The 21,215-nt window shown below is 35.7% G+C and overlaps 1 protein-coding gene across 1 annotated transcript; it reads right to left on the bottom strand.

The window, feature by feature from the left end:
- LOC131939437 (uncharacterized) lies at window positions 1-19,282 on the bottom strand. Its single transcript, XM_059297726.1, has 10 exons — window positions 19,112-19,282; window positions 15,453-15,479; window positions 11,954-12,008; window positions 9,847-9,965; window positions 6,606-6,617; window positions 5,319-5,351; window positions 3,005-3,064; window positions 2,333-2,365; window positions 1,886-1,948; window positions 1-391 (listed from the first exon to the last, which is right to left on the bottom strand). The coding sequence occupies exons 1-10, from the start codon at window positions 19,161-19,163 to the stop codon at window positions 336-338; spliced, it is 510 nt and encodes a 169-aa protein (XP_059153709.1). The 5' UTR covers window positions 19,164-19,282; the 3' UTR covers window positions 1-335.
- Window positions 19,283-21,215: the final 1,933 nt, after the last annotated feature.

Genomic DNA, 21,215 nt, shown 5'->3' with positions numbered 1-21,215 from the left:
ATTTGCGTAAAATTTTTCTAAAAATAGATAAGATGTATGAACGACATGTTTTTATTTATTTTGTTTCGTGTGTTCATATGTTGTAAAACACAACTTAGATGCCAATATTATAAAAATTTAAGATGTAGTTACATTTAAAAATAACATTTGAGGAAAAAAAATGTGTAAAGGCATCATCAGACTGCAACTAAAAGATACGCTGGGATGGATATTTGCCAGCGATCAAAAAGTATCCTTTCCTGGTGATCCGGGCTTGGCAATCGTTCAAAGAGTTATCCTTCCTTATCAAAGAGTTATCCTTCCTTATCAAAGAGTTATCCTTCCTTCCCTGAAACTCAGGCCAACCAAAGCAAGAGCACGGAGGCGACGGCCAAGAAGATTGGTAGCATACCTTAAAACAAACAAAAAAATTACATTTTAAACTCAATAAAACCTAACAATTCTCCACATTCAGAGTAATTTTTTAATTGTTTCTCCGGGGGAGGGAAGGGGAGGGGGTGACACTTGAAATTTTCCGGGGGAGCGGACTAAATTTTCCGGGGGGAGGGAGAGGGGGAGGGAGGGGATGGGAAATGGCAAGAGTATACATTTGTCAATCAAACACTATATCAATACTGATTAGTTCTGTGTTTTTTTAATCATCTTAAAATCATCTTAAATAAACATGAAGTTTCAAATCACAGGCGTCATCCTGCGATGTCCCATTACTAATTGCCATATAATGTTAAGTCTAAAATTCTTAAACCACTTTGCCAAAACACTCATAATACAAAGTCATAGATAATAAACACGCTACATTAAAGCACCAATATAAACAGCAAATTAAGAATTGTTGATAAATGAACGTTATATATACACAAACAGTATACAAAGAAATAAAAAAAATAATACCAGAAACGCGAAACAAAATAAGCCACTCCCATAATTATAAATCAACAAGATTTACAGGCATTAAACTAAACAAATGACAAATATTTTCAACACAGGTTAAACAATGGACTAAGTTTTTAAACCAACCGGCAAGACAACGGACAAAGAGTAATAAATATCAGCTTGGATAAATTACCAAGAGTTATAAATATCAGCAATGACAAATGACAAAGAGTAATAAATATCAGCTTAGATAAATTACCAAGAGTTATAAATATCAGCAATCACAAATGACAAAGAGTTATTAATATCAGCCCGACAAATGACAAAGAGTTATTAATATCAGCCCGACAAATGATAAAGAGTAATACATATCAGCTTTGGTAAATTATCAAGAGTTAAAAATATCAACCACGACTTATGACAGAGTTATAAAATATCAGCTACGACTTATGACAGAGTTATAAAATATCAGCCACGACTTATGACAGAGTTATAAAATATCAGCCACGACTTATGACAGAGTTATAAAATATCAGCCACGACTTATGACAGAGTTATAAAATATCAGCCACGACTAATGACAGAGTTATAAAATATCAGCCACGACTAATGACAGAGTTATAAAATATCAGCCACGACTAATGACAGAGTTATAAAATATCAGCCACGACTAATGACAGAGTTATAAAATATCAGCCACGACTAATGACAGCGTTATAAAATATCAGCCACGACTAAGGATAGAGTTATAAAATATCAGCCACGACTAATGACAGAGTTATAAAATATCAGCCACGACTAAGGATAGAGTTATAAAATATCAGCTTATTCAAATGACCAAGAATTGTAATTATCATCTGAGACAAATGGCAAAGATTTACAAACACCAGTCTAGACAAATGGCAAAGATTTACAAACACCAGTCAAGACAAATTGCGAAAAATCTGCATATATCTTGATAGAAAACATGATCAAGATTAGCAAATACAGTCAGTAGGTAAACTTCCCATACCTGGAAACATCGCTTTTGCACTGTTTTCTGACCGCTCCATTTCTTTCGAAAATCTTTCGGTGGCTGAAAATATGGTAATTTGAATTCATACATTACACACACATAAACACACATATATACATTATGTATATATATATATATATATATATATATATATATATATATATATATATATATATATATATATATATATATATATATATATGTATATATATATATATATATATATATATACATATATATATATATATACATAAATATATATATATATATATACATATATATATATATATATATATATATATATATATATAATTTGATGAAAACATCGCTAGTCTTTGTTTATTAATATATACAGAAAAATATATAAGTATTTACATGTGTCTTTAGAGAGTGTTGGAAAGATTTACAATTAGATCATTGACTAAAATAAATGTGGACACTTACGTGGGAATGTGAACTCCCTGACAGTTTGCGTGCCTATATGTAAAAAGGGATATATATATATATATATATATATATATATATATATATATATATATGTAGCTTTATTAAAAAGGATTTAGGATTGAAAGTCATAATTATGTCGGTGTAAACAGTGATTGCATATGTCAGAAGATATAATTTTCAACAAGCGACAGCTACGCCATTTTTTAACATACGTCATTCACTTAAATTATGCTTTGAAACAGATAGATGTTTTACGTTGTATTTCTTACTAATGCAATTTATTATTATGTACTAATATTTGCTTTATGAATCGTGTCTTAATACATTAGTTATCTTTATCGATTATGCATAATTATTTCTGTACTTTTAATAAATAGGTTTCACCCCCACCCCCACCCCTGACCTTACCAGATCCCACACCACCTTTGAACTCACCCTACCTGACCTTACCTTCATCCGCACCCCTGACTTAACCCTAACAGGAAATTTACACTTTTCCTTCAATGTGTCAACCCCCTAAATGGCGTCACACTCTGCCCCCCCCCCCCCACCAGCATGCGCCTTGTGACGCCAGTTTCTCTGTCACCCTGACCCTTCAAGGTCAACCTGTTTTTCAATCTGCGTGTGCATGTGTGCTCGGTCAACTGGAGCGAAGACTTTACTACTCACGCGGTTGGGTGGGAGGGATTGGCGTCGTTTCCTCCTCCACCACCGGTCCACCAACATCCGCTGGGAAAAAAAAATCGATTGAAATTCGTTGTTAATCAACGCACCAGAAATATAAATACACACAGAAAACATACACACACACACACACTCACACACGCGCAATCACAGGCAAAACACACGCAGACACACACAAACACATAAAAAACATATAGACACATACACAAATACTCATACACACAGTCACAGACACACACTAACACACACAAACACACAATCTCTCTCTTTCTCTTACACACACTAACTGTTCATCACAACAACAACAAAAATCCACAGACGAATTATACTTAAAATAATATTTCTAACCACAATTTAATTTTTTAAAGTTACAAATTGTAAAAACAATCAATTCAAAGAAAGTTAAAATCGAACAAGGCTCAGGATGCACCCCAATTGTGTAGATGATGTTAGGGTGGAAATACACGAATACCAGTAATGGACAGGAAGTGAAACAGCAAGGATACATGCTAAATGTGAGGAAGTAGAACAACATAGTCACAACCCAAGGTAAGGATATAAAACAACATAAACACACCCCCAATGTAAGGAAGTAAAACAATATACATGCACCCAATGTAAGGAGGTATAAACAACATACATGCACCCAATGTAAGGAGGTATAAACAACATACATGCACCCAATGTAAGGAAGTAAAACAATATACATGCACCCAATGTAAGGAAGTAAAACAATATACATGCACCCAATGTAAGGAAGTAAAACAATATACATGCACCCAATGTAAGGAGGTATAAACAACATACATGCACCCAATGTAAGGAAGTAAAACAATATACATGCACCCAATGTAAGGAAGTAAAACAATATACATGCACCCAATGTAAGGAAGTAAAACAATATACATGCACCCAATGTAAGGAGGTATAAACAACATACATGCACCCAATGTAAGGAGGTATAAACAATATACATGCACCCAATGTAAGGAAGTAAAACAATATACATGCACCCAATGTAAGGAGGTATAAACAACATACATGCACCCAATGTAAGGAAGTAAAACAATATACATGCACCCAATGTAAGAAAGTAAAACAATATACATGCACCCAATGTAAGGAAGAAAAACAATATACATGCACCCAATGTAAGGAAGTAAAACACTATACATGCACCCCAATGTAAGGAAGAAAAACACTATACATGCACCCCAACGTAAGGAAGTTAAACAATATACATGCACCCAATGTAAGGAAGTAAAACACTATACATGCACCCCAATGTAAGGAAGTAAAACAATATACATGCACCCAATGTAAGGAAGTAAAACAATATACATGCACCCAATGTAAGGAGGTATAAACAACATACATGCACCCAATGTAAGGAAGTAAAACAATATACATGCACCCAATGTAAGAAAGTAAAACAATATACATGCACCCAATGTAAGGAAGAAAAACAATATACATGCACCCAATGTAAGGAAGTAAAACACTATACATGCACCCCAATGTAAGGAAGAAAAACACTATACATGCACCCCAACGTAAGGAAGTTAAACAATATACATGCACCCAATGTAAGGAAGTAAAACACTATACATGCACCCCAATGTAAGGAAGAAAAACACTATACATGCACCCCAATGTAAGGAAGTAAAACACTATACATGCACCCCAATGTAAGGAAGAAAAACACTATACATGCACCCCAACGTAAGGAAGTTAAACAATATACATGCACCCAATGTAAGGAAGTAAAACACTATACATGCACCCCAATGTAAGGAAGAAAAACACTATACATGCACCCCAATGTAAGGAAGTTAAACAATATGCATGCACCCCAATGTAAGGAAGTTAAACAATATGCATGCACCCAATGTAAGGAAGTAAAAGAACATGGATACACCTTCACCCCCGAGTTAAACATGGAAACCTCCGACGATTTAAATATAGACACCCCCCCCCCCGAGTAAAACGTTGACCAAAACAAAAAACCACGAGTTAAACATGGACAACCCCCCCCCAAACGATTTAAATAAGGACACCTCCCCCCCCACGAGTTAAACATGGACAACCCCCCCCCCCCCACCCAAACGATTTAAATAAAGACACCCCCCGAGTAAAACGTTGACAACCCCCCACCCCCACGAGTTAAACATGGACAACCCCCCCCCCACCCAAACGATTTAAATAAAGACACCTCCCCCCCCCCCGAGTAAAACGTTGACATCCCCCCCGAGTTATACATGGACACACACCCTCGTAGAGGGGAGCTAAGACAACTTACTGGTAGCATCCCGGTTTGTGGTGGGTGCGTTAGCTGTGGAGCAGATGTGTAAACACGTGACCTTTTGGCGATACTGACACAGACAAACAACACACATAACACAGGTAAACACCACACTTAACACACAGAAACACCACACTTAACACACATAACCAGCAACACATGTAAACACCACACTTAATACACGTAAACACAACACTTAACACACGTAAACACCACACTGAATACACACCACACTTAATACACACCATCCTTAATACACACCACACTCAATATACAGACATATACACCACACTTGACTCACAGAAACACCACACTGAACACACGTAAACACCACACTTAGCACAATAACACCAACCTTAAAACAATAATAACATCAAACTTAACACTTAGAAACAACATATTTAGCATCCAAACACCACACGTAACACTTAACACACATACATAGACACCACAATTAACACACAGACATAAACATTACACTTAACACACAGACATAAACACCCCACTTTACACCCAAACACCACACGTATTACTTAACACTCATACATAACCAACACCCACAACACATAAAAGCACAACACTTAATACACAGACATATATTCACCACATGTAAAACACATAAAACCACACTTAACACAAGAAGAAATAAACACCACAATTAACACACAAAGTTATGGTCAAACTCAACACACATAAACAAACACGACTCATTACTTACAGATGTATATGAAGTATATGCCACACTTTAGCACGATTAATGAAAATTACAAAACTATATAAATTATAATTCTTCACATTTAACACAAGTGATGGAAATGGTTATATAACTATGTATGAAATGTATGTAGAAATCTAGATGCCAGTATTACATTAGACACAATAATGTAAATCAATATATACAAACAATGTATAATGTTTAAAATGTATGCATATGTCAACATCACATTTAACACAATGAATATAGTTGAAGTGTTTGGCTTAAACAAAACATTACAAATTGTATGACATCTATAGTCATAAAATATAAAAAAGGGTTTTTAAAGATCAAATGACAGATACAAAGTAAATCCAACCTTTGCAGTCATACACGCTAATTTAGTAAATGAAACATTTTTGCAATAAAATAGACTGAAATAATTAGCGATAATTGATATGACTGCAATTAAGTATAGACAACATTTTGATTAGAATGTGCGTTCATTAAACAGAAAAATTACCGAATTAAAAGCAATAAATAAATGTAAATATCACACTTTACGCGAAGTTTAAAATAATGGTATTTACCGTCAAGTGAACCTATTGAGGGAAAAAAAAGCATTTTAATTAACATATAAGATTGAATAGCTTCTTCTTCTTCTTCTTCGTTCTTAATTATTAGTGTTGAAGGGGGTCGAGATTTATCTGCCAGTGGGTTTGAACTCGAGACTATGTTCGAATTTATCAATCATGAGCTTTTTGCCGACTCGACCACGCCTCCAACACAATTAAGCGTTACGTGTCAACTGGTTATGCGCCATTGAGGCCATTGACTCCGATTTCAGCCTGCTTTTCTTTTTTGATTGTATAGCAATATTCCAATATATGTGTGTGTGTGTGTTGTATGTGTGTGTGTGTGTGTTAGTGTGCGTGTATAAGGACATCTTGTATTGCTTCAACCGTAAACTCGAAGGTTTCAAGACACTAATGGACTTATTGTATCGCTACAAATGTAAGCACACAGATTTCTAGTCACATATGGACTTATTGTATCGCTACAAATGTAAGCACACAGATTTCTAGTCACATATGGACTTATTGTATCGCTACAAATGTAAGTACACATATCCAGTCACATATGGACTTATTGTATCGCTACAAATGTAAGCACACAGATTTCTAGTCACATATGGACTTATTGTATCGCTACAAATGTAAGTACACATATCCAGTCACATATGGACTTATTGTATCGCTACAAATGTAAGCACACAGATTTCTAGTCACATATGGACTTATTGTATCGCTACAAATGTAAGTACACATATCCAGTCACATATGGACTTATTGTATCGCTACAAATGTAAGCACACAGATTTCTAGTCACATATGGACTTATTGTATCGCTACAAATGTAAGCACACAGATTTCTAGTCACATATGGACTTATTGTATCGCTACAAATGTAAGCACACAGATTTCTAGTTAGATATGGACTTATTGTATCGCTACAAATGTAAGCACACAGATTTCTAGTCACATATGGACTTATTGTATTGCTACAAATGTAAGCACACAGATTTCTAGTCACATATGGACTTATTGTATCGCTTCAAATGTAAGCACACATATCTAGTCACATATGGACTTATTGTATCGCTTCAAATGTAAGCTCACATATTTCTAGTCACATATGAACTTATTCCCTAGAAATGTAAGCACACATATTTCTAGTCTTATATGGACTTATTTTATCGCTTCAAATGTAAGCACACATATCTAGTCACATATGGACTTATTGTATCGCTACAAATGTAAGCACACAGATTTCTAGTTAGATATGGACTTTTTGTATCGCTACAAATGTAAGCACAAATATTTCTAGTTAGATATGGACTTATTGTATCGCTACAAATGTAAGCACACAGATTTCTAGTCACATATGGACTTATTGTATCGCTACAAATGTAAGCACACAGATTTCTAGTCACATATGGACTTATTGTATCGCTACAAATGTAAGCACACAGATTTCTAGTTAGATATGGACTTATTGTATCGCTACAAATGTAAGCACACAGATTTCTAGTCACATATGGACTTATTGTATTGCTACAAATGTAAGCACACAGATTTCTAGTCACATATGGACTTATTGTATCGCTTCAAATGTAAGCACACATATCTAGTCACATATGGACTTATTGTATCGCTTCAAATGTAAGCTCACATATTTCTAGTCACATATGAACTTATTCCCTAGAAATGTAAGCACACATATTTCTAGTCTTATATGGACTTATTTTATCGCTTCAAATGTAAGCACACATATCTAGTCACATATGGACTTATTGTATCGCTACAAATGTAAGCACACAGATTTCTAGTTAGATATGGACTTATTGTATCGCTACAAATGTAAGCACAAATATTTCTAGTCACATATGGACTTATTGTATCGCTACAAATGTAAGCACACATATTTCTAGTTAGATATGGACTTATTGTATCGCTAGAAATGTAAGTACACATATTTCTAGTCACATATGGACTTATTGTATCGCTTCAAATGTAAGCACACATATCTAGTCACACTTGGACTTATTGTATCGCTACAAATGTAAGCACACAGATTTCTAGTCACATATGAACTTATTGTATCGCTACAAATGTAAGTACACATATCTAGTCACACATGGACTTATTGTATCGCTTCAAATGTAAGTACACATATCCAGTCACATATGGACTTATTGTATCGCTACAAATGTAAGCACAAAGATTTCTAGTTACATATGGACTTATTGTATCGCTAGAAATGTAAGCACAAAGATTTCTAGTCACATATGGACTTATTGTATCGCTACAAATGTAAGCACACATATTTCTAGTTAGATATGTACTTATTGTATCGCTACAATTGTAAGCTCACATATTTCTAGTCACATATGGACTTATTGTATCGCTACAAATGTAAGTACACATATCCAGTCACATATGGACTTATTGTATCGCTACAAATGTAAGCACCCATATCTAGTCACATATGGACTTATTGTATCGCTAGAAATGTAAGCACACATATCTAGTCACATATGGACTTATTGTATCGCTACAAATGTAAGCACACGTATTTCTAGTCACATATGGACTTATTGTATCGCTACAAATGTAAGCACAAAGATTTCTAGTCACATATGGACTTATTGTATCGCTACAAATGTAAGCACACAGATTTCTAGTCACATATGGACTTATTGTATCGCTACAAATGTAAGTACACATATCCAGTCACATATGGACTTATTGTATCGCTACAAATGTAAGCACACAGATTTCTAGTCACATATGGACTTATTGTATCGCTACAAATGTAAGTACACATATCCAGTCACATATGGACTTATTGTATCGCTACAAATGTAAGCACACAGATTTCTAGTCACATATGGACTTATTGTATCGCTACAAATGTAAGCACACAGATTTCTAGTCGCATATGGACTTATTTTATCGCTGGAAATGTAAGCACACATATCTAGTCACATATGGACTTATTGTATCGCTGGAAATGTAAGCACACAGATTTCTAGTCACATACGGACTTATTGTATCGCTTCAAATGTAAGCACACAGATATCTAGTCACATATGGACTTATTGTATCGCTACAAATGTAAGCACACATATCTAGTCACATATGGACTTATTGTATCGCTACAAATGTAAGCACACATATCTAGTCACATATGGACTTATTGTATCGCTACAAATGTAAGCACACATATCTAGTCATATATGGACTTATTGTATTGCTGGAAATGTTTTACCTTCACATGGGGCGTCCTTCATCTGAACGAGCATGCTAGTGGCATCATCGATTGTGTCATCATCACAATTTTGGTTTTCAATGATGGCCCGTAGACACTTCATGTGCTTATCTTTCTCTCTGGAATATGAAAATCATGACGTCACATTCATAGGTACAACAGGCGAATAAAAAAATCGTTGAACCGTAAAGCTCAGACTACTCAAGCTTTATCTTTCTCTCTGGAATATGAAAATCATTACGTCACATTCATAGGTACAACAGTCGAATAAAAAAAATCGTTGAACCGTAAAGCTCAGACTACTCAAGCTTTATCTTTCTCTCTGGAATATGAAAATCATGACGTCACATTCATAGGTACAACAGGCGAATAAAAAAATCGTTGAACCGTAAAGCTCAGACTACTCAAACTTTATCTTTCTCTCTGGAATATGAAAACGATGACGTCACACACAGAGACAAAGGTAAAATATATGAATAAATTAAGTAGTGAAACATGAACCTTAGACTAATCAAACTTTGTCTTTTTTTTCAATGAAATATGACAGCACAAACGTCACTCACTAACACACACGCGCACACACAGGGGCACATGCGTTTCGACTAAATTAGTTTAGCCATTTGAACTGATTATATTAATGAGAGGTTAGTGACAGGAATGTAATGACTATAGACCCCAACAAATGTTACACCAAATTATTAGCTTAATGTATGTGACATGTGAAAAGTTTAGTATGTCATTGAAACGATTACTATTGACATAAACGACATCACGTACTTAACACATTTTCATTCGGTTATCAAACATAATTATGTTTAGAAAATATGTGTGTGATTTTAAATCCGGCACATATAACATAAGATACGATACGTAAAGAAGACAATACGACATTCGGCAACATACAAATAACATATGGCTCAACATTTACTGCAATAGGTGGAAAAGATAATTATGACATTAAACTTGACACGTCAATAGAAATATTAGTCATGACATTACATGCGTGACATATGACATAAGACGAATATGACATTAGACAAGACACGGATGACATTCTAAAAGACACGTATACATTTACACTAGCTACGTATGACAATTGACAAGGTGTATGTGACATTAAAGTAAAACGACACAGTTACCGTATGACATGACATTTAAGACGTTTATTCCAATAGCTATGGAGTAAAAGAAAATTATGGACATTTAACCAGACATGAATGACATGTCATGACATGTGACATTAGACACGAAACTTATGGCGAAAGACAAGATTCTTATGACATTAGAAAATACACGTATGACATTAAACATAGTGACTATGTTATTTAACCGGACACGTATGACATTTACAAAGATACGTATGGCATTTAATAAGACCCGTATGATACTATGTCATTAGACAATACACGTATGACATTAGATGCAATGCCGTTGACATTTAACATGACACTTATGACATTTAAAATCACACGTAAGCCATTCGGCATGATACGTATGACATTTACAATGACAATTGTGCCATTTATCATGACACGCACAACAATACACAAATGACATTAGACACAATGTGTGTGACATTTAACATGACAATTGACATCTAAAATGACACGTATGACTTTTGACAGGACACTAATGACATTTAATTGTACTCATGACATTGTGGCATGAGACTACACAGGTATGACATTATACACATCAACTATGCCATTTAACCTGACACGTATGACACCTACAATGACACGTATGACACCAACAATGACACGTATGACACCTACAATGACACGTGTGACACCTACAATGACACATATGACACCTACATTGACACATATGACACCTACAATGACACGTATGACACCTACAATGACACGTATGACACCTACAATGACACGTGTGACACCTACAATGACACATATGACACCTACAATGACACATATGACATCTACAATGACACATATGACACCTACAATGACACATATGACACCTACAATGACACGTATGACACATACAATGACACGTATGACACCTACAATGACACGTATAACAGGACACGTGTGACACACGATACTTATGTCATGTCAGGCAAGTCTCTGCCATGGTTGATTCTCACATGCAAGTCATTATCCTGACGCCACAATCTCCAAGTTTGGGGCACTTGGGTTCGGCTGTGAAAGAGATGCCAGCCGTTAAACTAATCCGTTACCATAGCAACGGAAGGTTTACCTAAAGTATGTATTAAGCATACTCGGATATAACGTCGTGGTTTAGAGGTAGAGCGCTAGACTCATTTCCGAAAGGCTCAAGTTCGAATCTGGGTTCAAATTTGTAGAACGTCTTTGAGTCTACACAGCTCTGATGGGTACCTAACTTACGTTAGGGTAGGTAAAGGTGTCACAGCATAGTGCAGAACATTATACCATCATATGCAGAGCTTACGGAAACAGGTGAACTCTACTTCACTTGCCCCGCGGACCGTAAGGGTACTTACCCACAGCCTAGGCGTGTTTTTTTAATACTGTAAAGCTAACACTATAGTTTAGCGCAAGTTTTCTGTCCTCATATGAAATGGGTCAAGATTTGAGCTCTTTTCAGAGCTAAGGTTTAAAAAAAATACTCTACCATAATCCCCCGAATCCGTGTTTTAATAAATACCCTGATTTCACATCATGATCACGAAGAGGATTTATTTAATCCAAACAGTTCTAATTAGGATTAGGGTTATGCTGTATTTTTTACTTGGTAAACCTTTTATAGTTTTGGAATGAGAACAGTAACTATTCTAGAGTAAGGGTTGTGTTAAGGTAGCATTAAAGTTAAATACAGGGTTGGTTTGGCAGTTTGTAATATGTCGATTTCAGTTTGTAATATGTCGATTTCAGTTTGTTATATGCCGATTTCAGTTTGTTATATGTCGATTTCAGTTTGTTATATGTCGATTTCAGTTTGTAATATTTCGATGTCAGTTTGTTTTGTCGATTTCAGTTTGTAATATGTCGATGTCAGTTTGTAATATGTCGATTTCAGTTTGTTATATGTCAATGTCAGTTTGTAATATGTCGATTTCAGTTTGTTATATGTCGATTTCAGGTGGCAATATGTCGATTTCAGTTTGTTATATGTCGATTTCAGTTTGTATTATATGTCGATTTCAGTTTATAATATGTCGATGTCAGTTTGTTATATGTCGATTTCAGTGTGTAATATGTCGATTTTAGTTTGTTATATGTCGATTTCAGTTTGTAATATGTCCATTTCAGTTTGTTATATGTCGATGTCAGTTTGTAATATGTCAATGTCAGTTTGTAATATGTCGATGTCAGTTTGTAATATGTCGATTTCAGTTTGTAATATGTCGATTTCAGTTTGTTATATGTCGATGTCAGTTTGTTATATGTCGATTTCAGCTTGAAGTATGTCGATTTCAGTTTGTTATATGTCAATGTCAGTTTGTAATATGTCGATTTCAGTTTGTTTTATGTCGATTTCAGTTTGTATTATATGTCGATTTCAGTTTATATTATGTCGATGTCAGTTTGTAATATGTCGATTTCAGTTTGTAATATGTCGATGTCAGTTTGTAATATGTCGAAGCCAGTTTGTAATATGTCCATTTCAGTTTATAATATGTCGATGTCAGTTTGTAATATGTCGATTTCAGTTTGTAATATGTCGATGTCAGTTTGTAATATTTCGATGTCAGTTTGTTTTGTCGATTTCAGTTTGTAATATGTCGATTTCAGTTTGTAATATGTCGATGTCAGTTTGTAATATTTCGATGTCAGTTTGTTTTGTCGATTTCAGTTTGTAATATGTAGATGTCAGTATGTCGATGTCAGTTTGTAATATGTCGATGTCAGTTTGTAATATGTCGATGTCAGTTTGTAATATGTCGATGTCAGTTTGTGTTGTCGCTAACAGCTTTTGATACTTGGTGCACAACCTGCCGTACCAGGCGAGGCTTTACTTGAGCCAGAGCCGAATGTCTAACACGAATATCAAGAACTCATTATAGCCCTAGCACTGGCTCTAACTTTCAGCTCAAATGAAACTAAGTCATCTTCTAATTCTATCGATAAATAAAGAACAAACTCCAACCTAAGGTAAGACATAATTAAGTTCTAACACTAGCCATAAATATAACACAATCTAACTTAATTTAAGCCATAATTCAGCAGTAATTCTAGATTATACAGCGCAAACTCCAACCTGACGAATAAACAAAACTCTAACCCTAGTTCTACCTAACTGTAGCAATAAATAATAAACATTCTAACCTGACTTAAGACATAACTAGCATTAATTCTACTGAACCTAGCAATAACTATATATCTTACTAGCTGTATGTTTTGTCCTAAAATCAAAGTCTAGCTCTAACCCTAATTACATCCTAATTCTAACTCTAACTCTAACCCTAACTCAAACACTAACGCTAAACCAACTCTAGCTGGTTGTACCGTTAATGTAACTGAGGCTATTCTACGGTGAGTAAAAATAACAAAGGTGGCTATGCTACAGTGTGTACAACTGAGGCTATGCTACAGTGTGTACAACTGAGGCTATGCTATAGTGTGTACAACTGAGGCTATGCTACAGTGTGTACAACTGAGGCTATGCTACAGTGTGTACAACTGAGGCTATGCTAAAGTGTACAACTGAGGCTATGCTACAGTGTGTACAACTGAGGCTATGCTACAGTGTGTACAACTGAAAACTTAGGCTATGCTACAGTGTGTACAACTGACAACTGAGGCTATACTACAATGTGTACAACTGAGGCTATGTTACAGTGTGTACAAATGAGGCTATGCTACAGTGTGTACAAATGAGGATATGCTACAGTGTGTACAACTGACAACTTAGGATATGCTACAGTTTGTACAAGTGACAACTGAGGCTATACTACAGTGTGTACAACTGAGGCTATGCTACAGTGTGTACAACTGACAACTGAGGATATGCTACAGTGTGTACAACTGACAACTGAGGATATGCTACAGTGTGTACAACTGACAACTGAGGCTATGCTACAGTGTGTACAACTGAGGCTATGCTACAGTGTGTACAAATGAGGATATGCTACAGTGTGTACAACTGACAACTGAGGCTATGCTACAGTGTGTACAACTGAGGCTATGCTACAGTATGTACAACTGAGGCTATGCTACAGTGTGTACAACTGAGGCTATGCTACAGTGTGTACAACTGACAACTGAGGATATGCTACAGTGTGTACAACTGAGGCTATGTTACAGTGTGTACAACTGAGGCTATGCTACAGTGTGTACAACTGAGGCTATGCTACAGTGTGTACAACTGACAACTTAGGATATGCTACAGTGTGTACAACTGACAACTGAGACTATGCTACAGTGTGTACAACTGAGGCTATGCTACAGTGTGTACAAATGAGGATATGCTACAGTGTGTACAACTGACAACTGAGGCTATGCTACAGTATGTACAACTGAAACAGTGCTACAGTGAGTACAACAACGTAATGATGAAACATTCGCAAGTTAGAATGATTTGAAAATCAGAATTATCTTTTTTATAGTAAAGTAAAAAGTACTTTATGTAAAAAAAAAATTAAAAAATAAAACAATACCCACCATCTTGGGCATCAACCAGTCCAGGGTCTTTAAAAGTGAAATCGGATATGGAAAAAATACATTGTACATTGTATATATATATATATATATATATATATATATATATATATATATTGGTACCTCGACATACGAGTGCCCTACCTACACGATTCTTTAGATAGGTACTGTCGAGCGAGTTATAATTTACTCGATCAAAAATGTGATAGCCGGATTAACGGGCTAACGGGTTAATCCTTATGGAGTATGCTCTTTTGACCCCTTTAAGTAAATTAAGCTTCATGCTCTTAACCTTACAATTGATCACTAAACGTAAAGGAACCCTCCTCCGTCATGTTTCATGTTAATCTCAAGTCGTATGATGTTCAAAGTAACTACACTTAATAACATCAATGTATTCTTAGCATTATCCTTCAGTATGTTACTGACTAATATGTGTCAAGTATAAATCTACTTTTCTTATTAGGATAAAAATCTCTAATAAAAAAATTGTGTGATATTTTAGGATTGGAACGGATTAATAACATAAATACATTATATAGTGAAAAGTGCTTTGAGATACGAGCAATTTGACATATGAGAAATGTCACGGATCCAGTTTAACTCGTATGTCGAGGTACCACTGTATATTGGTTTATTGTGGTTTATATCTAATCCTGCCCAAATAGTATGGTGACACCACATAAGGTGAGGTCAGCATGGTTACACCATACAAACTAAGGTCATTATGGTGACACCACATAAGGTGAGGTCAGCATGGTTACACCATACAATGGTCAATATGGTGACACCACATAAGGTGAGGTCAGCATGGTTAAACCATACACACTAAGGTCATTATGGTGACACCACATAAGGTGAGGTCAGCATGGTTACACCATACAAAGGTCATTATGGTGACACCACATAAGGTGAGGTCAGCTAGGTTACACCATACGAAGGTCATTATGGTAACACCACATAAGGTGAGGTCAGCTAGTTTACACTATACAAACTAAGGTCATTATGGTGACTCAACATAAGGTGAGGTCAGCTAGGTTACACCATACAAAGGTCATTATGGTGACACCACATAAGGTGAGGTCAGCTAGGTTACACTATACAAAGTAAGGTCATTATGGTGACTCCACATAAGGTGAGGTCAGTTTGGTTACACCATACAAAATAAGGTCATTATGGTGACTCCACATAAGGTGAGGTTAGTTTGGTTAAACCACACAAACTAAGGTCAATATGGTGACACCACATAAGGTGTGGTCAGCTTGGTTAAACCATACAGAGTTCATGATGGGGACACCATACAATAGTAGACCACTAAAATGATTCCACACCATTCTATATCGTAATATGACACCACATCATAAATAGTCAGTGACCTGTTGTAACAACGTCAACTGTCAGCTGAGTATGGTGACATGAGAGCTGGTAAATATAGTAACACCACACAATCTAGGGTCTATATGGTGACACCACACACGGGGAGATGGCATGGTGACACCACACAATGGGAGGTCAGTATGGTGACACCACACAAGGGGAGGTCAGTATGGTGACACCACATAAAGGTTGTCAGTATGGTGACACCACCGACTAAATGTCATCTATGACAGCTGATTATGGTAAACATTACAACAAGAACAAACAGCTTGGTTACCACCATACCAAAGCAAGCCTTTATAGTGACGACCCACTAAGTATCGCATTTAGGTGACAACACACCAAGTTTATCATTAATGTGACGCCACACCAAGTTTATCATTAATGTGACGCCACATCAATGTATGTTATTAAGGTGAAACCATACCAATGTTTATCATTAAGGTAACACCATACCAACCTATATCATTAATGTGACGCCACACCAAAGTATATCATTAATATGATACCATACCAACGTATATCATTAATGTGACACCATACAATCCTATATCATTGAGGTGACACCATACCAAAGTATATCATTTAGGTGAAACCATAACAACGTATATCATTGAGGTGACACCATACCAACGTATATCATTAAGGTGAAACCATAACAACGTATATCATTAAGGTGACACCATACCAACGTATATCATTAAGGTGACACCATACCAACGTATACCATTAAGGTGACACCATTCCAACGTATATCATTAATGTGACGCTATACCAACGTATATCATTAAGGTGAAACCATACCAACGTATATCATAAAGGTGAAACCATACCAACGTATATTATTAAGGTGAAACTATACCAACGTATATCATTAAGGTGACGCCATACCAACGTATATCATTAAGGTGACACCATTCCAACGTATATCATTAATGTGACGCTATACCAACGTATATCATTAAGGTGAAACCATACCAACGTATATCATAAAGGTGAAACCATACCAACGTATATTATTAAGGTGAAACTATACCAACGTATATCATTAAGGTGACGCCATACCAACGTATATCATTAAGGTGAAACCATAACTACGTATATCATTAACGTGAAACCATACCAACGTATATCATTAAGGTGAAACCATATCAACGTATATCATTAAGGTGAAACCATACCAACGTATATCATAAAGGTGAAACCATACCAACGTATATCATTAAGGTGAGTCTACATAACAGCAGATCACACAGATGATACCACTCCCTCGTAGGTCAGTAAGTTCACTTCGCTCGCGTCTTATTGATTAGCCGTACCCACGTATTCGATTTATAACCTGGATAGGTTGATGTGATGAATCTATATGCGGTTATTTACCAATTCCTAACAAGCAATGCAGTATTACCTTTTTTACAGTAGAATCAGTGTGTTTCGTTTGATGTTTTAGGGCTATGATTTGGACATGGTTAGTGTTGCAAAAGCATCAAAATAAAAATAAAAAAAAATGAAGATTCATCTTTAGCAATCCATTGGGCAGATGGAGTAGAGTTTATATGTTTCACGACTTTGGCACATGAAGGTGTAGTGCTGTCGTAACTATGCCCAGCCGCCTTATTTACTTGAACCCGGATTCGAACTCGAGACTTGCAGGTTAGAAGTCTAGCGCTCTACCGCTAGGCCACGCCGTCCCACAATCAAAATACATCATCACATATTTGGCATTTATCAGCATACAACGTCGAGGTTTGTGTTCGTACAACAATAAAAGTATGGAGTTAACTTCTGGGCTACGAGACAATAGCTTAGCAATACCCTGAGCAGGCTCAGCTCTTATGGGTACATTAATCGAATCCAACTCCATAAAAATGCGAACGTCCTTTGCTTTATGGTCTGCCGGTTCTGAAAGGAATCTTACCTCTTCTTGCTTGTCGATTGGTCATTTTCACTATCCTAGTCTTGCTCATACACCAGCTGTTATTCTTTCTACTATACATAAACCTAATACAACAAATTACAAACTTAACCTTGATCCTAAGCTCAAAACAAACCAAGCATATTTATCGAAAATATTCGCTTTTCTCCTTGTATATTAAATCTAGAATTTTAAGTGGGTACGGCTAACTAATCGATGCGCAGAAACGTCTTCAACGACAAAAGATTAGTTTATAGACTAAACTCTAGTTTTATAACGTAGAAATTCTAGATCTAGACCTAGATTCTAGATCTAGACGCTAGAATACTCTTAGACAAAGTTTAAACATGAGTTATATTTTGGACAATACCTGTGACCATGACGATTAGGATCAAAGCGATGAAATACGAGTAAACAACCATTTTTGTAGGCTTGGCAGATGTTTTTAACTCATCAATCGCAGATGTTAGATAAAATGGACGAAACACGTCGATGTTTATTTTTCCAAATACGCATGCGTTGTTAGGGCTGCGCAGTTTGAAAAGACGTTTCGTTCAGAAAGATGGCGCTAAATGGTGCAGCTTTTTAATCCAGTGCGCATTTTCATAGCTAAAAATACTCTAGATTTCTACTTCTGCGTGCGACCCTTTAGTACACGATTACACTGTTGGAAAATATTTTCAGAAATATATTTTCTAAACATATTTTTTAAAGTCATTGTTTTGTTTAGTTATGGTTAAATTTATGTTATTGTGTAAATGTTTTTGGAATGAAAATCATAAAAGGAAATGTCTCTTGTGATGCGTGATTTCCGCTAAAGGACTTGTCAAACGATATTTCAGTGTCTATAAAAATAATTATGTTGCTGTTACCTTCTATGTTTTTCCCACCATATAAAAACTTGTGTATTATTGAGTTAGAGCAATTTAGCGAATCCAGAAAGTAAAGCATGCTGAAATTTAATTCAACGGCTTGCATGTTGCATATCTAGTTGAAATTTAATCCTTAATTGTGTGGGATGAAATTACTATTAAGAACGAAGAAGAAGAAGACGGCGTTTGCTATGTCGTCTTTTTATAATGCTTGAACGTATCTATATAAGTATTGCATCACATTGCTAACTAGATAGAAATGAGAGATTGCAATTTTGCTGCAACATGTAGGCCTACCGTATGTAATCCAATAGAGCAGTTTAGTGTTGTTTTAAGGGAAATGTGTAATCGTTTAAATTAATTCAACTTAGGCCTACCTAATGTAACCGAGTATAGTTAGACGGCCGTCATTCTGGATAAAGGTCGTTGTCCAGAGCCTACTAGGATAATGGTCCAGGGATAGTCAATCCACTGCTAATCCACTGCTAATCCACTGCTAATCCACTGCTAATCCACTGCTAATCCACCTTCCGTTTTGTCGTCTTGCGGGAAAGATTCTAGATAATTCTAAGTCTGGCCCTTCTTCCTTTGCCTTGAAAACTTATTGTTATTTTTTTTTAAATATAATTTTACGGCAGCTTTTATGCTTCAGTTCTAACGTTGGTCAAAACGACTCTAAATCTACTTCAAACGGAACAAAATGGATGTTGTTTTACAATTTCCGACGATATAATCTTTTCAAAATAGAGGTATTAGGTTATTAGTGGCGTGGTATTCCTTGGTTTAGATTAATGGATAGAGATTAGTGGTAGGGCAGAGGTAGTATTTGGTTTATGTGTTGAGTTAGGTAAAGGTTAAGCGTTGATATTTGCGTTTCCTATTTGTGTTCAGTTAATTTTCTATAATCCGACACCACTTTTAAAAAGATTTTGTTACTGTGGCATTATCAATCACTGGTATCACACATATATAATGTAAACATTATTTTATACATGAACATGTTTACGAATCCGTTACTTACAGTGCTCATGTATTGATGTATTGATGTAATGAAAGGTGTATTTGGTAACAACGTTGCCTCGATCTAGCTACAGGTACGCGATTTACGAGGTGAGTACTTAATTAACCCGTCAACTGAACATAGCTCGCGCTGTATGTTATGTCAGGGTAACCTTTGACACGACCCAGAGGAGTGTAAGGGGATTGTAATGATTCTAAAGTTTGAAATGTGTACAAGGATTGTAAAGATGCTAAGTTTTGAACTGTGTACAAGGATTGTAAATATGCTAAAGTTTGAACTGTACACACGGATTGTAAAGACGCTAAAGATTGAACAGTTTAAAGGGGGAATGTTCAGATACTGTAAAGATGCTAAACTGTGTAAATCATTGTAAACATGCTTACGTTTGAACCTTGTAAAATAGAAGTGTTCAAAGACTTAAATTTAAGATTCTAATTTTGAACAGTGTAAAGGAGGAGTGTTCAGATACAGTAAATATACTAAAAATAAAATCTCCTAAAGGGGAGTATACAGAAACTGTAAAGATACTAACGTTTGAACTTTGTAAGCGAGGAGAGTTCTGAGACTGTAAATATATACTA

This window comes from Physella acuta, unplaced genomic scaffold (genome assembly GCF_028476545.2).
Source record: "Physella acuta isolate Inbredline_101_S28 unplaced genomic scaffold, ASM2847654v3 ptg000279l, whole genome shotgun sequence".
In the NCBI taxonomy this organism is placed as follows: Eukaryota; Metazoa; Mollusca; class Gastropoda; family Physidae; genus Physella; species Physella acuta.
The sequence above is the reverse complement of the archived record's forward strand: the minus strand, read 5'-3'. Positions and strand labels throughout refer to the sequence as shown.

What these genes read in the sequence shown, in the direction of transcription:
- LOC131939437 (XM_059297726.1), bottom strand. Translation starts at nt 19,163, where the DNA reads ATGGTTGTTTACTCGTATTTCATCGCTTTGATCCTAATCGTCATGGTC. An exon ending in ACTGGTTGATGCCCAAGATG is followed by an intron (nt 12,009 to 15,452) that starts GTGGGTATTGTT and finishes TCTCTTTCACAG; the next exon opens with CCGAACCCAAGTGCCCCAAA. An exon ending in CACAAACCGGGATGCTACCA is followed by an intron (nt 3,065 to 5,318) that starts GTAAGTTGTCTT and finishes TTTTTTTCCCAG; the next exon opens with CGGATGTTGGTGGACCGGTG.